General features: G+C 43.3%; 1 protein-coding gene across 2 annotated transcripts in view; it reads left to right on the top strand.

Annotated features, from left to right (window-relative positions):
- ppp2r2ba (protein phosphatase 2, regulatory subunit B, beta a) overlaps positions 1-22,854 on the top strand; it is a gene marked incomplete at both ends in the record, with an annotated part of 87,113 nt that overhangs the window by 55,815 nt on the left and 8,444 nt on the right. For both annotated transcript variants that reach the window (XM_080745665.1, XM_080745664.1), the window contains 5 exons: positions 4,223-4,320; positions 9,435-9,600; positions 11,910-12,022; positions 20,401-20,578; positions 21,086-21,250. In XM_080745665.1, coding sequence (XP_080601791.1) covers positions 4,223-4,320; positions 9,435-9,600; positions 11,910-12,022; positions 20,401-20,578; positions 21,086-21,250 — 720 coding nt within the window. The remainder of the gene's footprint in view (positions 1-4,222; positions 4,321-9,434; positions 9,601-11,909; positions 12,023-20,400; positions 20,579-21,085; positions 21,251-22,854) is intronic.

The raw sequence follows: 22,854 nt of genomic DNA, 5'->3' as shown, positions 1-22,854 counted from the left end.
GGTGGTCCTCCAAATCTTTGTGTGATAGAAACCTTTTTTTCTCATTGTCTTATATTAACCACTTGAACCCTAGCATCCATATTCTGAGAACATTAGCCAAAAATAGCTGATCTACAAGCTCACAACGCCTCGCGCTGCAGAGTGCAGAGTGAAACGTCAGGTTTATTAAGTATTGACAGTTCAAGTGGTTAAATATCTGAAAACACAAATTGACATGAATCCAAAATACACTGATGATTGTGCTGTCAAACGATGAAACTATATGGATTCTATGAAGAAGTTGTGGGGGTCCCTGCTTCATCTCTCTCTCAACTAAGGGGTCCTTGGCCTGAAAACGTTGAAGACCCCTGCCATAACTGTTACTTTCAAGGCAGGGGTCTTCAACGTTTTCAGGCCAAGGACCCCTTAGCTGAGAGAGAGATAAAATTGCGTTGCAGATTAAACATTTTCATAGATTTCTGAGACAGTTTATAGACAGCTTATAGATTAGTGTAGGTTGTTGGTTTAATGTGTATTTTTAGACATTGAACGACTTGAACCATCAATACTTAGTCTGCTTTTATTTTCACTCTACACCAAACCTCTTTACCAAGAATAGCCGATCTACAAACTCACAACGGCTCGTGCTGCGAGGCGTTGTGAGCTTGTAGATCGTCTATTCTTGGCTAATGTTCCACACAGAATAGGGATACTAGGGTTCAAGTATTTAGTGTAGAAAAAAAAGTTCTTATCACACAAAGATTTGGAGCACCCCCTGTAGTAACTCTGAGGACCCCCTAGGGGTCCCGGACCTCCTGTTGAAGTCCCCTGTTTTAAGGATTCAAATTCAAAAATAGCAAAAGTGTCAGATCGACAAGCTCGAAGCTTGCAGATCTGCTACTTGTTAAAGCTTTTGTGTGACGCCGTAGCGTGATCAAGTACAGCGTTAATTCATGAAAATAACACTCAAAGTTAACACACGGAGGTCTGAGGTTTCTGCCCAACAACAACGACAACGATATGCCTTTCCTCTCCAAAGGCAACCCCGTGCGATGTGTTGAAACTAAGAGGGTACGCTTGGAGCGAGCGTGTGTGCGTGTGTGTGTGTGCTGGCGGTACGGTTACTCCCCCTCACATGCTTTTTGCCGTGTAACACAGCTCTGTGTGCAGCGATGAGACAATCCACAGGGAGCCTATTGTCTGCAAGCTTGTGTGCTGCATTGAAGCAGCGCTCACACACTCCCAGTTGCAGCAAGACGCAGCTTCTCACTCAGGGACGTGCTGGCCATTGGGAAAAGCGGGACAACTCCCGAACGGCCGGTTCATTCCCGGCCGGTCCAGGCCATTAGGAAAAAAAAATAAAATAAAATCTCGGCCCTCTTTCCATTTTGGGGGCTAGGCGGCCAACAAAGTAAACCGTCACTGTCGAGCAGTAACCTTGTATCTCCAAGTTTCAAATGTATAATTTGTTTTCGCAAAGCAAAGCCCTGCATCATCATACAAGGCTGTTGCACAAAAGTAGTGAAAACAGCAGATCTACAAGCACACAACGCCTCGCGGTGCGAGGCGTTGTGTGCTTGTACCGTAGATCGGCTGTTTTCACTAGTTTAAATCATTTATAAAATGATAAATACACAACAAAAAACGGTTTTGGACATACAAGGTTTCCACCCGACAATGACGAAATATAACTCAATTGGCCCACTGGCTCTTTGAGTAGCAGCAGCGCTATTAACTCATTAAAAGCCTCAGACATTAACGGATTATAATATCCAGAGTGCCTCCCACCCCCCCCCCATTCACGGCCGTTCTCTTATTTTGTCTTATTTTGAAGGCCACCGGAAGTACTTCCGGTCTGACGTCATCGGATCCTTCGACTGAACCGATCATTGTTTATGTGGAGCCATGCTGGATCGGCTCGTAGCGTTTATACATGTGTTTTATAAGCGAGCATCTGCCTCCATCTTCGCTTCTAAAGTGTAGTTTTGAGATAATGGACATTAAAGATGAGGCGGCCCGTCCACCTCAATGTTATGGGATGACTATTGTGTGCTCGTGGAGCCGTGATGATGACAAATCAGCGCGGATTTCGTCTCCGGAGCGTCGGCCATTGTACTAGGTATTTTTACTCGCCGTTACAGTAATATATTACTTTTCCCGCGACATCGCGTGGATGGCACTATAGATACTCTATTACTTTTCCCGCGACATCGCGGGGTTGGCTTTTAATGAGTTAAGAGAGAGATCTCTCTCTATAGCGCGCAATGAGGGCCTCTCCAACTCTTTTTCCCGGGCTGAATCAGGGGCCCAGCACGTCCCTGTTCTCACTCCATTGCAGCACTCTCTCTCTCTCTCTCTCTCACACTCCGTCTGCTGAATTACAGCTAGCATCAGCAACTAAAAGTCTGAGAGCTGTTTGCCACTCGCTCGTACCCCTGGTCGCCGCTAGAGACGGAAACGGTCTCCATAGCAACATCTTTCCTGCCCCCATGCTCAGCCACGTCCACAGAGTGTGTGTGTAGGTGCGTGTGTGTGCGCATGTGTGTGTGCGTGCATGTGTGTGCGTGTGCGCGGGTAATAGAGTATACAAAAAACAACAAGCCCTCTCTCTCCCCCTCTCACTTAGTAATATGTTCTAAATTATTGTCATTATTGTTAGAGTTAGGCAGAGGGCTGAGGCTGTGTCGCGGTATGTGACTGTCAAATGTTAGCGTGCCGTGTGTGTGTGTGTGTGTGTGTGTGTGTGTGTGTGTGTGTGTGCGCGCGTGTGTGTGCGGTCAGAGTGCACGCTCAGCCCAGGGCTCTGCAGTAATTACAGTTAGCGCCGGTATCTCCTAAAGCCAGGCAGATGCATGTCCGTGAGGAGGAGAAGAAGAAGTACACCAAGGGTACGTCATTCCCTTATTTACTTTTGTGTGAGGCTGCAGAAAATACAGAGAGAGGCTGGAATAATGGAGGAGGTGGATTGTGATACGGTGTCGCATTTTAAGCCTGATCCACACTTAGTTGCGTGCCCGGTGTCGCGCACAGGGAAAATAGACGATCTGCAAGCTCACACGTAGCGGCGCGGCTTCTTGCGCTTTGATCTGGCGCATCAGCTATCTTTTGACGCGCGACACGACGTGCGACCAGGTGCTGTGTAACAGCAGGCATTAGCATTTCTTGGACACACTGCATGATTCTGCAGAAAAGTGATGAAAGCCAGGCGTCGTTTAATTGAACATCCTTTAAGTGCAGACAGTCCGCTCTATCAGGTCTTGCATTGGATCGTAGCTGACGCCGTAATGATGGAGTCAGTTGTTATCAGACTCTAGTGGGTCTCCTGTGGGAAGGATATTGATATCAAGTACTGTTAGGAGGAGAGAGAGCCAGAGAGAGAGAGAGATGAATGACACACTTAGTGAAGCGACAATGGCATGCTTGAGGTGCAGATGGAGGTAGGCATGTTATTAACTGATGGATCGGTTGGTGTGGGTGGGGGGGGCTGCACACGTGTGCGACTGTGCGACTGTGCGTGTGTGCATGTGTGTGTTCATGTGTGTATATGTGTGTAGGAGGGTTGAAATCATACAGTGATTTCTTCCACAGTATTGTCTCTAGCCAGTGTATCAGCAATCCTACAGCATAGGTTCAGACTGGGGCTGGGCAATATCTATCGACATCATATCAGAATTGTGATTATGAAAGGAGATAGCCTGTGTGGGATTTTGGATCTCATAATATCGTGATGTGGCGTAAGTGTTGTTTTTTCCTGGTGTTAAAGGCTGCATTGATTACGGTAAAAGTGATGCCATTTTCTTAACATACCGACTATTCTATTATGTTCTATTTTCGTTTGCCTCTAACCACTTATATATATATTGACATTGCCATCAAAGGTCTTGTTGTTCAATCAGCAGTGGTCAGGTCCCCATCCACGCAGAGGCATTTTGGTCAGAACTATCGTGCGATATTGGATTTTGTCCGCATTGCACAGCACTAACCGTTTAGTTCCTGCCAGCCCTCCCTCTCCCTTCACACCAATCTCTCCTCACTGATTTTTTCACCCCGAGGTCTTTGTACTGCAGTTCACTCAAAAAGGCCTGCATGTCTTCTTCTCTGACTGAAAGCTTGGGTATAGCGTTGTATGTTTTTCACTGACATTTTCCTCTCTCTGTCTCTCCCCTGTCTCCCTCTCTCTCTGTCTCTCTGTCTCTGTCTCTCTCTCTCTCTGTCTCTCTCTCTCTGCTTTCCCGTGCTGCAGCTGACATTATATCGACGGTGGAGTTTAACTCGTCGGGGGAGCTGCTGGCCACGGGGGATAAAGGAGGCAGGGTGGTCGTCTTCCAGAGGGAGCAAGAGGTAAGACAGAGAGCCCCTCCAGCAGCCTCCAGTGTTGACCCTAACATTGTTGTTGCATCATAACAGGTCGAACTAGAAAAAAGTGCTCCTCGGAGGACAGCTACAGTACTGTAGGTCTCCACCAGGTCAGGTAGGTTATTGTGGCCTCCTGGTGGGGCTATAATAAGCCAATGTGAAAAGGGTGCCATGTCTTTCTTAGGCCTTTCACGGCAAAATCAGATGCTGCAGTCATGTTCCAAGAATGTGTTTTGTAAAAGTCGGCCTGCTGGTGGAGCTATAACAGGCCAACATGAAAAGGGTGGCATTTGTTCCTCGACCTAGTGAGAACTGGGAATTTGTGTGCAGATGCAGAAGTCGCGCAAAAGCACGCTGTGTCCAAGGTTTGAGGCATTTTGTTCAAAACGGACCAATCCTGCAAACTTTGGAAGCCAATGTTTGCTAATTAGGATGGAATATGAAATATCGGACAGATCCGTCTTGATCACATGACTATAGAGATACTGTGTACTGATTTGCGTGATTAATGGATAAAATATGAACGAGTAATTTTTTTTATTTTTTTTTACATAAGTCAGCCTCCTTGTGGCGCTATAAAAGGCAGATGTGAAAAATGTAGGACAAAGGTTTTTCCTTGGCCTCTGGGGAGTGTGCATAGTGCAAGTTTTACACTCATAGGTAAAAACACGAATTGGCCTGTTATAGCGCCACCATGAGGCTCATTTGAAAATTTTCAAGTGGCATTTCTTGTGTGCACAATTTGACCAAAATTGCACGCTGTGTTCATGATTTTTTTATTGTATTAATTTTTTTCCATTGCCCCAAAGAATTATTAAAAATAAATGAAAAGGGTTATCAAAAAAGCATGTGTTATAGGATGTTAGTATGAGTGAACAGAAAAAATAATAGGTGTTTTTGATGAAATTATCATGGTTAAAATGGAGTTTGAAGTTACAATGGGTGTGTATGGGGAGGCGTCCTGCAGGAGGAAGGCCTGATAACATCAAATATCTAAATATTGAATCAAGCAAATTAAAACCTGGGTGAAAATGGGTTACAAAATCGTGGGATAAAAGTTTTGAGAAAATATTATATATATATTGCAACAAATTGTGATCTTTTTATCTGCTATTTTCAAAAGATGCACACAAATCTAGCACGGGGGTCCGTTTGGAGTTGGACTGTGATCTGTGGTCAAATACGTATTAATTTGGGGGTCATGGAGTTACATAACTTTAATCATTTGTCAGTATTTTAAAATCATGGGGGATTTGTCCACTGAAATGTCAATCATTCGACTTTGATACATAATTTCCGGTGACATCACGAGGTCAGTGGCAGGTCAGACACTGCCAGTTATGAAAGACAGATTTCGTCACAATAATCCTTGTTAAAATCATTTTGGATTAGAAATGTACCACCAATAGCCTGCAGCAGTACCTACAGTACATTCACATGCATTACCAAGCAAGCTCTGAATGGAAGGGAACATGCTGTTGACCAGTACAGAGTCCACTCAGAGGTGCTTTAATGCTTAAATCCACACGTGAGCTTGCAATCTACTTCCTCGTATTCATTCATTATTTCATTCATTCAGTGGTGGAAAAGTACTCACATTTGTAACACAAGTGTCAATACTGCAATGTTACTAGTAAAAGTCCAGAATTAAAAATGTACTTGAGTCAAAGTACAAAGGTAGTGTTATTAAACATGTACTTAAAGTATCAAAAGTAAAAGTACTCATTACAGTGTCCTAGTTCAAGTTTTCAAATGTTTAAAAACATTTTAAAAATATTTCCGAGATGTAGTGGAGTAGAAGTAAAAGTATTGGAAATACTTAAGTAAAGTACAAATACCTCATTTACTTAAGTAAATGTACTTAGTTACTACACCACTACATTCATTCGTTCATTCAGTCCATCCTACTATATGGGCTAAACAAAGTAGGAAAATGCCACTGTCCCTTTTACTGTCCCTGAGGCTGAAATGAACAACATGACAATATGGGAAACCTTCCATAATAATCTGACTAAACAGATGTGAATATGGGGCGTTTTGTTTTTGTTCTGTGAATAGTAGAATACTGTCACAGACCAGAATGCACGGGAATTTAGGCATTGTGACGAAACTGCAGCTGACAAAACAGAAATAAAAGAGGTGTTTTGTTATTCAGTAGGCTTACTATAAGTATCCAGTTTTCATTCAGAAGCTGTGGAACAAAGTGTGCCACGGACAGGAGGAAAGCCTAGTGTGGGCATGCATCCAGTCCTTCTAATAATAGACTTGTGTTTCTATCTTTCTAAAAATAAAAAATAAAAATACTAAATATAAATATTCTACCCCTTTGCTGCAGATGTAGTGTGCGTCTCCCCATCTTCAAACTTTCATTGCCCCATGAAGATCTTCTGTAATTTATTTACTTCACTCTTTGTTAACATTTTGCCAACTGTGTCACTGGTTAACCACTTACAGTATCTACATATAGGCTAGAGGCATATAGCCGTTGTTATTTTTGTGATGTTGTGACATCGCCCGCATTGGCTAACCCTGACTGCCCGTAAAAGTAATACTTTACCTCTCTTTTTTCTATCATCTTGATGCTGACTTTGTGGAAAATATAAAAAGACTTGTATAAGTTCATTGAAGTTATATTAATTCCTGCGGGGTAATGTGGTAGCTAAAGCAGATAGACAGGTAGGTACTTTGTGTTGCGCAAAAACTCAGTTTGTCCACAGTAATCAAGACACTGTACATAGAGCCTCAAAACATAGTATGTACACAAATTATGTATTTCATTCTTCCATCCATGTACAGGATAAACACAGGCTATATTCATAATGGTCCAGCTTTGGCTATAGCTATGTAATGATATGATTGCGACCGTAGGTAGGACTTTAGTATGAGAAATCTTGTCTCAGTCCATGTGCGCTCAGTTTGGTGCTCTGACATCACGCTCTGGCATTGCTGTGATGTCAGGGGAACCACACTAACAGAATCCCTTTTATGCCCATATATGGAGATCCCTGATGTCATCATTATTAAACCCACATCTAACAGAACTTCATATGGGAAACAGAATCCATATATGGCCAAGACAGATGGCAAAGACAGCCCATATCTGTGTGGCTGGTTCTACAGAGAGGGATCTCCATGTATGGGCATAAAAGGGATTGTATGTATGATGTCAGATGTCATAGGTGTCATAGGACTTTCACATAACGAATAACTGAGTAAGCATGTTTGGGCTTCACAGCCTATCTCCATATTCAGTACATGAATCTCCATATATGGGTACAAGGGGTCTCCATATATGGGTAACTGCTCCGATATACATCACTGGCCAGATGGCTAAGACATGGCGCGACCTCGCCCTATAGGGCCCTGAGGCGTCTTACTAGTATATATAAGTGTCCCAGCGCGGCTGATGGCTAGTCATTGAATTTTTTTTCATTTTCATTTTTTTATTTCATTTGAAAGCTGGGAATCATAGCTACAAAATGATATATTGGTTGTGGAGATTGACCAAACAGTTTTGAAGATATGGCTTATAGAATGATGCCATGCTGAAATACTACTTTTGAGATATTCAAGTTCTAAATTTGGGAGGACCAACAGAATGATGTCCCGATCTCTCACATTAATTAAAAAAAGTCTTATTTACATGCAGAATTAAGCTCTGGTGTTTAAGTGAAATGTAGCCTGATATTTATGACATGCTTTTGTGGCTTTATCACATTTTAGAAAAAAGGGTTAAAAAAAAGTAATTTCAGCTGTGGTTTAAAGTAGTGGCTTCTGAAATGACTGCCCCAGTGTCATGCTCAGTCACATATATGATTATCACAACTCTAGTTAGTTCTGACCATCAGAACAAGCTCCATCACCATGTCTCTCTCAGTGTCTTGTGATGAACCTTGTTTCTTATCTGGTTTATAGTTTTACATAATTTATACCGTTAGCACTTAGCACAGTGTGAGGAGCATGTCACACCAACATGTCACTACACATACTGTACTCGTATGTGTGACAAATATACCTTCTTCTGCTCTGGAAACACCATCCACCTTCCTTTGCCCTGGGCCATCTGCTCAGCTGGAACGCCCTCCCTGGACACCACAGTCTGTTGATGTTTTTAAGAAAGATGTTCCTTTTTAACAAAGCATTCTTTTACCATCACTGGTTTTTGCCTCTTATGTTTGGCCGCGGACCCCCATCTCAATAGATTTTGTGCCATGGATGGACCCCCAGAAAAGAAGATGTGTTGTGTATAAAATTCAAAATATTCAGAATCAGGGGCTCCTGCTGGCCTAGCGTTCCAGGCGCATTCCACATAGGCTCTGATGCCTGACAGCGTGTTGTGCCTTCAAATCCCGTTCCCAATGACCTTTGCTGCATGTCTCTCCCCATCTCTCTCCCCATTTCCTGTCAGTCTAATGTCCTAAGAAATCTTATATAAAACATTTATATACACTAGTCCTGTGCCCGACTAGTCCTGTGCCCGGGCGTGTGCGATGAGGGATTGAATGTAGGAGACGTTGTTTAGTATCAGTGATGTCAGCATGCAGACAGACGGTCAGACAGCGGACAGACATTCTGTAAACTAATCGTTTTTTCAATAGCCAAAGTATGAAATATGGTTAAAGAGGTTGAGTTTTGCTTAGTTTTCCTGTGTGATTTAAATGTAGCTTTCTTTTTGGTTTAGTGTGTGTATTATTCCTGCGTCATGAATGTCTCTCCCTGCAGAGTAAGAGCCATGGGGCCCTATTATGATCCAGGTCTTATGCCTTATGCCTTAACTTCTTTACCTTTTTTTCACTATTTTGAAAAAAAAAAAAATTAAATACTTCAAATGCTGATCTACATCTAAACGTTGTGAACTTGCAGATCAGCTATTTGAAATATTTAAAAAACAAAAACAAAATAGTAAAAAAAGGCAAAGAAGTTAAGGCATAAGGCATAAGACCTGGATCATAATAGGGCCCATAATGTCTCTGTGTCTTTCCCTGCAGAGTAAGAGCCATAATGTCTCTGTGTCTTTCCCTGCAGAGTAAGAGCCATAATGTCTCTGTGTCTTTCCCTGCAGAGTAAGAGCCATAATGTCTCTGTGTCTTTCCCTGCAGAGTAAGAGCCAGCCGCAGCGCCGAGGCGAGTACAACGTCTACAGCACCTTCCAGAGCCATGAGCCTGAGTTCGACTACCTGAAGAGCCTGGAGATCGAGGAGAAGATCAACAAGATACGATGGCTGCCGCAGCAGAACGCCGCCTACTTCCTGCTGTCCACCAACGGTAGGCGTGGCCAGGAGTGTTGCTTTTGACGTCACATTTTGATTTCGTTTTTTACATAATCTTTTGATTAACATTTCATTTAGCTTAGTCATATATAGCATTGGTTTTCAACCTTTTCAGGCCGCAACCCCCAAAATAATCATATTTGAACTGGGGACCCCCCACCCTGACGAGCACTAAGAGTTGAGGCATTACATTTGTATAACATGGTTCTATTAGCAGATCTGTGAGCATGTAGATCGTCTATTTTCACAATTTCTGCCTCTAGTATTTGTCAATTTGGTCTCATTTTAGAGGTATTAAAAAGTCCTTAAATTGTCACTTTAGAAATGTGCAGATACCCTCTATACACTTTTATGTTGGTTTATTCACTGTTTATTCACAGAGAGAAAACAATGTTGCACATTAAATGAATCATCTGGGGTCCCCAAAAATAATTTGGGGAACCCCCTGGTTGGAACCCACTGGTTGAGAATCACTGATATATAGTAATCTGAATGTCAACTAAAAGCAAGCTGTTACTCATATCACAGCAGAATCTCCTCCTCACTACATGTGTTCCATTTGACTGAGTCTGTGCCACCAGCAGTCTGTGACACCAGGCACATTAAAACCTACATGCCTGGCTGCCACATCATGCATGCACACACGCACGTGCACACATGTGTGGGTTACTAGTTCACATTAGGTTATATGTTATATAGATTGTACTGTATGCTATTTAGACAGGTTTGATGTCTATCTGTTATTTGGACAATCCAAAGTAGTTGTTGGAACACCTGCTAACGAACCTAAGCCCACTACTTTGGAAACCAATGATATCACCGCCCCAGTATAAAAGACCACTTTGAATTAGTAATTTTATGCAGATCCTTTTTTAAACCCACTGATTTGTTTCCGCCCAGTTTTAACAACAAAAGCTGATTGTTCTCGATATCTCTGAGCAAATCGTTTAAGAGACTGATTGGTAATTCTGTACACATGACCACATTTAGTTAGAGCTCAGCTCATGCCATTTACTCTGATATTGCAGTCGCTCTGGATGACAGTGTCTACTAAACGACTATATTGTAATAATTGATTGAAAGGACACAGTTGTTCGTGTACTGTGCTAATATGGCGACTGCTGTAAACACATATGACAGCATGAGAGGATCTGGTTATGTGGAGGGATTTATTATTGAAATATATGTAAGTACTTTATGTAATATATATATATATATATATATATATATATATACCATATATATAATTTACAGTATGTATAATATACAGGTATATACAAATCAAGAGAGAGAGAGAGAGAGAGAGAGAGAGAGAGAGAGAGAGAGAGAGAGAGAGAGAGAGAGAGAGAGAGAGCATCTGTCAAGGTGAACATACCCAGGGTGACAGAAGGCAAATAGAATATAGATACTATACATTCATCTTGCAGCAAGCTGTTACCAACATCACACCAGAATATCTCCTCCACTCTCCCTCTCCTCACTACATGTGTTCCACTTGACTGAGCCTGTGCCACCACCAGCAGACACCAGGCAGATAGATTAAAACCCACATGCATGGCTGCCACATCATGCACACACACACACACACACACACACACACACACACACACACACACACACACACACACACACACACACACACACACACACACACACACGTGCACGCACGCGCACACATACAGACACACACTGGGCAGACAGACAGCTTGCAGATTGTCAGCATCATGCATGGTTGCCACAGCAGCGCTGTAGCGGTTGCAGTAGCAGATGGAGGGCTCCTGTGGCGATCCGCTCTCTGACCGGAGACACCGGCTCTCGCTGCCCAGATCCGGGCAGCGGACGCCTTGTCGACGCCGCTGTCATCCTGTCCACTAGACCAGGGACACATGTTTGGGGGCGTACGTGTTGTTTATGTTACACTGCTGGATTGGAAAGAGCCCTCGTGTCCCGTTTGTTTTCCCCGGAGGGGGAAACTAGAGTGTCGGTAGCTTGTAGACGGATGTCGATGACATGAGAATCTTCACGGCAGCCGCGACTGTTCATCATCCAGGCTGGCTGCCGCCCACAAACATGCCAGATTGAAACCCCCCGCGCGCGCACGCACGCTTCCTGCATATCACACTCACTGCGGGGAGGCATTTTTAACTGTATTCTGTGTGTCTGTTTGTGGTGTGTGTGTGTGTGTGTGTGTGTGTGTGTGTGTGTGTGTGTGTGTGTGTGTGTGTGTGTGTGTGTGTGTGTGTGTGTGTTTGTGTGTGTGTGTGTGTGTGTGTGTGTGTGTGTGTGTGTGTTGTGTCCTCCCAGACAAGACGGTGAAGCTGTGGAAGATCAGCGAGAGAGACAAGCGTCCAGAGGGATACAACCTGAAAGATGATGACGGACGCATCAGAGACCCATCGACCATCACGTCACTACGGGTGAGGGGTCACGCATGCACGTTCAGACGCACACACACACACGCGCATGCACACACAGTCACACAGACACACACACATCCAAAACCATCTCACACAGCTCAACAACTGGATGGAAACTCTTATCTCTGCTGAAACGTGAAACCATATTTTGAGTTGCGCAAGCAAAAAAATCCTGCACACCGTCTAACTTGCATTGATATAGCATGTTGCGACATTTAGGTGCCAGACCCTCATCAGGCAAATCATCATCTTTGTGTGATGAATTGCAACTTTCGACCCATTCATCCCCCTCCGATTCAGCTTTGTCAAAAAATAGATGAGCGAACTATTCTTCTATTCTGTACGGTATATGCGCTGTCAACATTTTCAAAATAAAATTTGCATGTGTGCAAAAAAAGTAATCCATTAAAAATCGCTATCTTTTTCTATATATTTTTATAACATAGATTTCCAAGTTTTAAAAGCGATTTTTAGATTGATTTTGTCCATTGAACAATATCAAACTGATTTAACTATATCAGGCTGATTCAGAAACATCAGATCGATTTAGCGACTTTAGATTGATTTAAATACATCAAGGCTGATTTTGAAACATTTCACAATGAGCTGATTTGGCAACATCGGGTCGATTTAGTGACACCAGACTAATAGTGACATCAAGCCGGTTTAGAAACGTCAGATTGATTTAGCAATATCAGGCAGATTTCGGGGTAGAGCCGGTCAGACATGGGCTGATGAGCTAGTTCATGCAGTCATGAAATGATGATGATGGCCATAGAAATGAATAAAAATCCCCGATTAATCCTCAACAGAAATGGCCCCCACTTGCCACAATAAAACCTAGACACCATATCGGTCCTCATAACGAGGAATAAAAATGTAATGTGATTCAGTAGCCCAGGGTAAGAGAGGCGAGGGGGGCTTCCAGCACTCTTTCATCATGCTGACTGGTAAACTGGTTTTCTGTTGGCGGGGGGAACAGAAACTCATAAGTCAGTAATTATAACATACTAATAATATCCCTTGAGGGTAAGAATTGAGAATTGTGCTTTCTACAGTATAGCCATGAATAGTTTATGAGTGCAGAGAATTTCAAATCTTTCACCGGCACTGTGCAATATTGCACTTAGTGGGTCACGACGGGGGCTGTTCGAATGCGTCAGTGTATGCAGTATATTCAAACAGCCTCACTACATCCTGTATCCTATGAATTTACTGTACATACAGTATATATACTGTGTACATACAGTATACAGTATACTCTATACAGCACTGTTTCCCAAACACTGGGTCGGGACCCATTTGTGGGTCGCAGACCCATTTTTATGGGGCCCTTAATTTTTGGTTTCCTACATTTAGTTTTGATTATTATTATTTCAAAACATTTTCAAAAAACAATCCCGAAAGGAAAAAAATCTAAGACATTCCTTAAATTAGAAAACAAATGTTTAAGAAGTAGCGTAAATAGCGGATCTACAAGCTCACAACGCGGCACGAAGCGACGAGTTGTGAGCTTGTAGATCTGCTATTTTTACTCGTTTTGGGTCACAGGCAAATGTCTAAATTTCTCTTAATGTTTGGGAACCACTTCTTAGGTTAGTAGTGTGACATGCAAATACATGATTTAAATATACAGTATTTATATGTCTTGCACATTTCATAGACAAAACACAACAGCAATTCAAAGTGCTTTACCAAGACGCACAGAAAGGGATTTCACATAAAAAAATAAAAAAAATGAATTTATGGTGGACAGTGTTCACACTTGCAGTTCCAAGTAGGAGAAACGCAGTAGTTTGTCCCCGATTTAGAACGTGATTGATATCGTGCGTTCAGCCCCAGCGCAGATGGAGGAGTCTCTGCGGGCTCCGAACACACAATCAACCGTTCCAGTGACGGAGAGACGCAGACCTGCAGAGTGACTGATCGATATGTGCACTGAAATGAATACCGTGACCAGGGGATCATCTCTCTCCCTCCCTCTCTCTCTCTCTCTCTCTCTCCCTCTCCCTCTCTCTCTCTCTCTCTCTCTCTCTCTCTCTCTCTCTCTCTCTCTCTCTCATCCTTATCACTCCGCTACCTCCTGGTCTTTAATTTTCACACAAAGAGCCCAAGCAGACAGTGTAGTGTGTCTGTATTCAATGTGTGTGTGTGTGTGTGTGTGTGTGTGTGTGTGTGTGTGCGTGTGCGTGTGCGTGTGCGTGTGCGTGTGTGTGTGTGTGTGTGTGTGTGTGTGTGTGTGTGTGTGTGTGCGCTCGCGCAGCATCCCTGCCATAATACATTAGTGGCGTGTTTGGCGTGTCGGACCCTCTCTTTGTGTGTGTGTCCGGGGGATCACAGCCACCTGGGGGGACAGGCCAGCATTGTGTGCTAATCCTGTTTCAGGGGAGACTCTGAAATCTGCGGAGGGATGAGAAACCCGGCCAAGGAGGGAGCGATAATTGAGAGAAAATGGAGAAAGATCTACAGCACTTCAAAATACCGCATACACACATCCATATTGAAAAAAGACGTGCAATGATCTTTGTCATCCAATTCATCCACGGTCATTGATGAGCCAAACAGCTGGAAGTATTTAGCGTTTTGATTAATTGATTGATTGACTGATTGATAGATTTATTGATTAATTTAATCCTTTATTAACAATATTGTTAAAGGACAACTCCGCCCTAAATAACATCTAGGATAATTTTCCTACTTATATTGATCCAAAATGACCAGTCCATGGGGTCTATTAGGCACAAATACCCCTGTGTATCCAGTCTAAAAGCTTACAATGCATGGTGATGCGACGCATTGCAAGCTTTTAGATCTGTTGATTTGTTGATCTTCCTTCCTTTTTTTTCGTGCAAATCATACATATTTGGAAGATATCTGCCTGTGATGACTTGCCCAAAGCAGGAGGTTACCGTTTCAGAGTTTAGGATCCTGTGGCGTCAGGGCCGAGGCGTGTGTCACTGTGTCTGTCAGAGGCCGGGGGTTATTATGGGTTAATACCGACCCATGTCTCTCTCTCACTGTGCGCACGCCCTGAATGACAGGGAAATGAACGGACCCCCGCGGAGCTACAGCAGCCCACTGCGCTGCGCTGCCCTGCGCCTCTCTCTCCCTCTCACTCTCTCCCTCTCTCTCTATCTCTCTCTCAATGTCCGCCATGGAGGGAATAAGAAAGAGGAGAAGAAGAAGCAGTTGATTTGTTCTCCTCCATCACTCTCACCCCAACCCACCCCCCCTCTCTTCCTTTTGTGTGAGGTTTATCTGGGAGGGTGGGGGGGCTGGGAGGCTTTGAAGCTGTGTGTGTGTGTGTGTGTGTGTGTGTGTGTGTGTGTGTGTGTGTGTGTGTGTGTGTGTGTGTGTGTGTGTGTGTGTGTGTGTGTGTGTGTGTGTGTGTGTGTGTGTGTGTGTGTGTGTGTGTGTGTGCGTGCGTGCTCATTTCATTTCAGCAGAGTTCAGTTATCATTCCTCAGCAGGACCCAGTGATGCCTTCAGGCCATGCCTCATCTCATCCTCCTCCACCCTTCATCCTCTCTCTCGTTCTCTCCCTTTCTATCTCTCTCTCTCTCTCTCTCTCTCTCTCTCTCTCTCTCTCTCTCTCTCACTCACACTATACTTGGACATTACTGCCCGCCAATTTACTAAAGCCTGATTTGGTTTGATTTTCATGGAAGCCCTTTGATCCATTAGCCTAATTTCAATATGGTATGAAAATCAATGTGGACAGACTTGAAATGTGCTTGAGATACGTATCCAACACTGCAAACTTCAGGACGTCTTTATTTTTGGGGTCAATTTTAAGTTATCGCTGCGCTTGCAGTTCATTCGAAAAGTCTAGCTGAAAATACTCTCCAGACAAACATTTAACATTGATACATTATGAAGGAAATTGATCATGGATGACTTAGACTATTAACAGTGCCATGATGTTTAGCTAACATTCATCCAATTATACATGTATATACACTAGGGGTGTGTATCCATCCCCTACAAGGCGATTCGATACGTATCCGATACATGGGCTAACGATTCGATTCGGAAACGATACGGCTTACATACAGAACGATTCGATACGATTCGATTTGGTGCAATTTCGATACGATTTCGATTTTGTGGAATTTGATTCGATTCGATCCGATTCGATTCGATACGATTCGATACGGTGTGATCTGATACTTACGTTTAATGAAACATACATTTTCCATTTTTAATTAAGAAACTTGATCTATAAAGTAGCATGGCTGACCTTCAAATAATGGATATCTCATAAAAGACCAAGGAATAACAGAAAATTGTAAAGAAAGATGGATGACAAATCATTTTAGTATCATGTCATTGTTGTGTTCATTCTAAATAGACACAGACATGTAGATACAAAAAATAATTAATGTAAACTACAAAGCCTACTGACATGGTTTGAAAATCTGTCTCACACACCCATTTCTAAGAGCTTCACTTTAGCAGTTACAGTTGGTCAGGTGGAGAAATATAAAACAAACACACAAAAGGCCTGGCCCTTCAGGCTTCAGTACAGTGCAATAATTGTACTTTGCAAAGCTGCTATAATAACACTGAAAAACTAAAATACATCCTCACCAATGCCACAGATCAGATCAATCCTCAGCAATGCCACAGATCAGATCACCAAATAAAACTAGTAAAAGAGCCTGCTGTTATTCAGTCAATAAGATCATTTCAAAGAGATCCACTTTACAACAGTAACAACAGCAGTATAAAGTAAGTGCAACATTTGAAGTCTGGCACACATCATGTCTACTTGTTATCTTATGGCTCTACTGCAGTAGTTCTAAAAAAAAAATCAATGTCAAGGACCCCCAGTTTGACATATGGATCAGGCTCTTGCCTTAAGTTTAAATGGAACCAAATGGACCCATTAGGGTCCATTTGGTTCCATTTGTACACTCCATTGAGTTACACATACCCAAGTGTTCATTAGGGTCCATTTGGTTCCATTTGTACACTCCCCTGCTGAGTTACACATACCCAAGGGTCCATTTGGTTCCTATCATTTTGCCGAGGACCCCCTAGAACTGCCTCAAGGACCCTTGGGGGTCCCCGGACCCCACTTTGAAAACCAATACTCTATAGTCGCCCTTTGCAATAAAAGCTGATGCTGTGATTATTACCTTTGCTGTCGACAAGCGCGGGGACTTCTGATGGTTCTACTGGGAAAAGTGTTATCCAATCCATTACTGTCGCATTCTTATAAAATCCAAACTTGCGTTTCTCCACTGGAATAACCCATAGTGAATAGTGATGGAACTAGTCTACCACGTTGTTGGTTTGTGTGTCGCACATGCGAGCGTCATACACGCACCAGTGTGCTATGTCGGAAGTAGCAGATCTATACGTTTACAACCCATCCACATGCAACACCCTGTGGGCTTGTAGATCTGCAGCTTCCCGCAGGACAGTGACTGTAGTACGCAGAAACCCAGCTCTAGCGGAGGACAGAGCAGCAGGCAGCTTTTTCTTTTTTTTTCTTTCCATTGCACTGCAGCACTGACTGCTAGCAGAGCGCTCACTTTTGAAGTAATGATTTGTAACAGTAAACGATGAGTAAGTAAGTTCAGAATTTCACAGCAGGTTAATTATTTAATGCTAAAATCCGATTAATCCGATTAATAACTTTAGGACCGATACATCGACCGATACGGCCGCGATTTGGACCGATCCGGGTAAACGCGCATCGATGCGGCCGTATCGCTAGTGTTGAAACCGATAATCGATTCATATCGATTTTTTCCCGCACCCTTAATATACACATTATATATCAGTAAATTGTGCCTGTTAATGGTTATGATTAAAGCCCTTCACCGAATAATCGTGTGGCCGAAGCTGTGAATAGATTAGACAACAGACACAGGCCACAGAATAATTGTGTGGCCGAAGCTGACACAGAATAGGCAAATTCTTCCATCATTTGCCTTGAAAGGGTCATTCATGCTTTCATTTTGTCACACCTAAATTGCTACAGTGCAACTCCCTGTACACTGGTCTCAGTAACAAGGCTACAGGGCCTCCCATCTATCTTTAACTGGTGCAAAGTCTGCTGCAAGATTATTAACACATTCTAAGAAATTAGAGATACAGGCCCCCTGTGGGGGCCTTCACAACTTTACATCTACAGATTTACAGATTGCTGCTCCAGTGATGAATTTACAATGGCTGGGTATATATAGGAAGGGGAGCCTCACGTGGCCCTCAAGTATAAAAAAAGGAAAACATATAATGAATAACGTGGTATGGTGAAATCACAAATATAAAATGGTGATGCCAGTGGTGAGTGGCAAGTTGGCACCTCGACAGAGTGCAGTTCTAGTTGTAAGGTGTTGTTCTCTGGTTCATACACTCTCAAACCCATCCCAAATTATAGTAGTGCAATGAGATGAGATGTAACCATGTTACACCCATGCTACAGTAGCTTCTCTTCACTGGTTGCCGGTGAGTTTCAGAATTGATTTGAAGATTTTACTGATGACTTCTAAAGCCTTACAAGGCCAGCCTCCCCATTACATGTGAGATATTACACTGATGCAGTATGAGTGCAGCCTTAGATCCTCAGTTAGGGCTCTCTTGGTGTTCCTGACACTTGTCTCATCACTTGTGGTGATTAGTTTTTTGCTGCCTGGGCAGGCACCCTAGGCAGTATCATCTTTTAAATCACTTCTGAAAACCTACCTTCATGTCAAGGCCCTTTCTTCCCTTTAATTGCCTGTTTTATCTGTGTTTATTTTCTCATTTCCTCATGTGTCTTAATTTGTTTCAATTGATTTTAAAGATAGTTTCCCCCCACCCATTGTTTTATTTTATCTTGCTATTAAATGAAGCAAGATAAAGCATTTGAGAAATATAAATAAAATAAAGCAAGATACAGGCACCTACAGTAAAGTACATTGTAACCCTGTTTCGCTTAATAAATAAAGTTATTTTGTATTGCTGCTGTGTTAAGGTGATCAGATGGTTGGGCTGGCTGCATAAAGCATTTTTTGCATTCCTCCATTCGACTGTGTTTCGGCTTAGATCAATGGAACTAACATAGTATACTTTAAGTTCATACTTTAAGTTCCTATTTAGCAGTAACACAATGAAAACTCACTTTTCAAGGTTTTAAAGAAAAAATAGTTTATTTTCTCACAATATTAATGTTATGCTATCATTAAAATCTTAGTGTTTCCAGATTAATTGGGTGGGCCCACTTGCCATAACCTCACGGCCCACAAGTGGGCCCCGGACCACAGGTTGAGAACCACTAAAGTTTAAGTGGTTAAGGGACAGACCTAATGACGATGTCATGGGTTCCTGACTCGACATGACTCATAACCTGTGTCACTGGCGTATGTCCTCCTTTTCTCTGTACTGCGTCATTACTGTTTTCCTCCCCTGTATTATCCAATAAAACAGAAATCTAATTAAAAAAAAAAAGCTGTGTGTATTAGAAAAGATTCCCACATGACACAAGCTTGTTGTGTAGCAAATGTCATGCGGATGCCTGGAGGAATGAGTGAAGTGAGGCTATTTACAGAAGACACGGTCATTAAGTCTATTGGTTTTCATTTGGTTCATACAGTAGATTAATGTTAGGACCGACATGTGGGATCTTGCCAAAGTGAAGAACATTTTTCAAAAAGAAAATGATCCAAGTATTTGACCCAGTTCGGATTGGACCTGTGGTGTGTACGGGTGTACCATACTTAGTTGAAGATACCAGTTTGCACACAAACATTTGGACTTACTGCAAAGTAATATTTTACACTAAATCGAACACAGTTAGAAACTAGAGCTGCACTCTGTCGAGGTGCCAACTTGCGTCAACGACAAAAACGCAATTAAATCGTTGATCACAATTATTTGAGTGACAATTAACCGTCATGTGAAAACAGTGGTTCTCAACCTGTGGGTCGGGACCCGTAGGGGGGGTTGCCAAATTATTTTGGGGGGGTCCCCAGATGATTAACTTATTGTACAGCATTGTTTTCTCTCTCAACAGTAAACAAAACCAATATATAGTTTAAGTGTATAGAGGGTATCTGCACATTTCTAAAGTTTAAATTTAAGGACAAAAACAAAAATACAAATTAAACATTGGCCAAATTGTCAAATATTAGAGGCAGAAATTGTGAAAATAGCCGATCTACATGCTCACAACGCCTCGCGTTGCGAGCATGTAGATCTGCTATTTTCACAATAAAACCGTGTAATACAAAATGTAATGCCTCAACTCTTAGTGCTCGTCAGGGTGGGGGGTCCCCAGTTAAAATATGATTATTTGGGGGTTGTGGCCTGAAAAGGTTGAAAAAAACACTGATGTAAAGTGACATAATGGTGACAGCCCTGCTCCTCTGTGCTGTGATGTCCTGCAGGTGCCGGTGCTGCAGCCCATGGACCTGATGGTGGAGGCCACGGCGCGGCGCGTGTTCAGCAACGCACACACCTACCACATCAACTCCATCTCCGTCAACTCCGACCTGCAGACCTACATCTCCACCGACGACCTCCGCATCAACCTGTGGAACCTGGAGATCACCGACCGCAGCTTCAGTATCCTTCGACAGCGAGCGTGCACGCACAGGCACACGCACGTAGACATTGCACACACACACACACACACACACACACACACACACACACACACACACACACACACACACACACACACGTACACATACACACAGTTCTGATCTGATATTTTACACTCATAGAGTAGGTGTAAATTAATGCAAATACTGTACACGTAAAGGAAAATGCACACACCAGGGACACCCCTTGTTAAAAAGAAATTGGAATCCCGGATGACAACCAGGCATACTTAATGAACTGGTGGGTGTGGCCACATACAAACCATAATTTTAACACTTGCAGTACAATCTTTTGGAAACAATCTTCCTACTAGTATAATCATAATACCTGATCATCATGTTTTAGGAACAATCATGGCACCCCGTAAATGTGAGCTCTTTTCCCCACCACTGGTCTCTGTCCCGACAGAGAGACGTTTGCCTGTAGCACCATGGCCGTTCCCTCTTCCTTAGCGCCCGTCCCTCTCAGACATCGTGGACATCAAGCCGTCCAACATGGAGGAGCTGACGGAGGTCATCACGTCGGCGGAGTTCCACCCGCACCAGTGTCACACGTTGGCCTACAGCAGCAGCAAGGGCTCCATACGGCTGTGTGACATGAGGCAGGCCGCACTCTGCGACAAACACTGCAAATGTGAGTCCGGGGATGTGTCGCCGGTTACACGGTCAAGAGATCGATTTGTGAGATCATATCATCACTGTCGGACAGAAACCTTGCATCTCCAAGTTTCACGTTTGTTTGAAACTTTTTTTCTCGTAAAGTAAAGCCCTGCCGACTGTCGCACAAGACTAGTGAAAACAGACAACAGACAAAATCGTCTGTTTTCACTAATTTAAGGTTTCCACTCGACAACAACAATATACCGGTACAGCAGTTTTTCTCAAATGTTCACATTTCAAGGTCTTCCCCTTAACTCTGGCAGTGTACAAATGGAACCAAATGGTCAGGGTTCATTTGGTTCCATTTGTACACAGTCTGAGTTACAGACTTGTATGGGTCAATTTAGACCCCACCCTAAAGAAACCCACAGAGTCCCTGGAATCCACTTTGAGAACCACTGATATTTTGTCCATTTAGAACTTGCAAAATGTGACGTCAAATACTTTTTCGAAGTCAGCGCGAGGACACATTTTGCAGAGACGCATTTTTGCAGAGAAACACACAGAACACAAAAGGTGTTCTCCTTTAGAAATGTCCGCTGAGTCCACTTTGGAATCTTTTCCAGCGTCCTCCATTATTTCGGAGCATAATAGGAGGCATACGTCACTGTCTTACGGGGGCCTTTGGGACTATTCAGTAAGCTGAGAGAGACTCACTAACCTGGCAGGACAGGGAGAAAGAGAGAGAGAAAGACAGACAGACGAGTGTCAAGGGGGCAGACTTCACAATTGCAGGTTTCAACCTTAGAGATAGAGAGAGAAGGCTGACAAAAAATATTATAGAAGAACTGAACATACACAACGGGACATGCGGGTGTTTGCAAATAGTAAACTCCTCTGTGTTAATTGATGTCAAAATGGACTCAAATGGATCCTTTTTGGTCCATTTGGATCCATTATTTGGTTGCAGAAGTTCGGATGGAGGTGTAGCGACAGACATTCCCAAAACGCCAGAGAAAATAATCAACACGGTTTGACGCTAACTTTTGTTCCCGTCTTACAGTCTTGTGTCTTACAGTCTTGGTACATGGCCTTACCCGGGCCCTTGGCGCCGTGCGGCAGAGTATTGATAACCAGTCGCTTCATCAATAAGCCTCTCAATCTCAGACAATAGAATGGCCTTTCTCTCTTAAGCCTAACATCACATGCGTGCGCTCCGATGGAATGAATAATGAATACATTGACATTTCCGCGGGATAATCAATGGGCGTACGAGCGATCGCATTAGGGTCCCTCGCGGACACGCGGCGTTGTTCAATAACGTCAGTCATTTCCTCGGCCGTATCGACTGACCGTGCGCTCAGCAGACCGTGCGCTCACCTCGCGCTGCTCGCCCTCCTGTTGAATTTCACATGAGGGGCCGGGCTGTGAGTGTTGGAGGGCGGCGGGGGGGAGGGGCTGGGCTCGGAGACAGCTGCCTCCCGTCATCACAGGTTGCGCTCTGATTATTCGGATAGTGACACAAAACGCGCCATTCCTTGACAGGCGGTCACGTAGACATGCATGTTGGCGGTATACACACACACACACACACACACACACACACACACACACACACACACACACACACACACACAC

Source organism: Nannobrachium achirus, assembly GCF_963921795.1.
Source record: "Nannobrachium achirus genome assembly, chromosome: 17".
Lineage (NCBI taxonomy): Eukaryota > Metazoa > Chordata > Actinopteri > Myctophiformes > Myctophidae > Nannobrachium > Nannobrachium achirus.
This window is presented reverse-complemented; position numbering and strand designations above follow the sequence as displayed.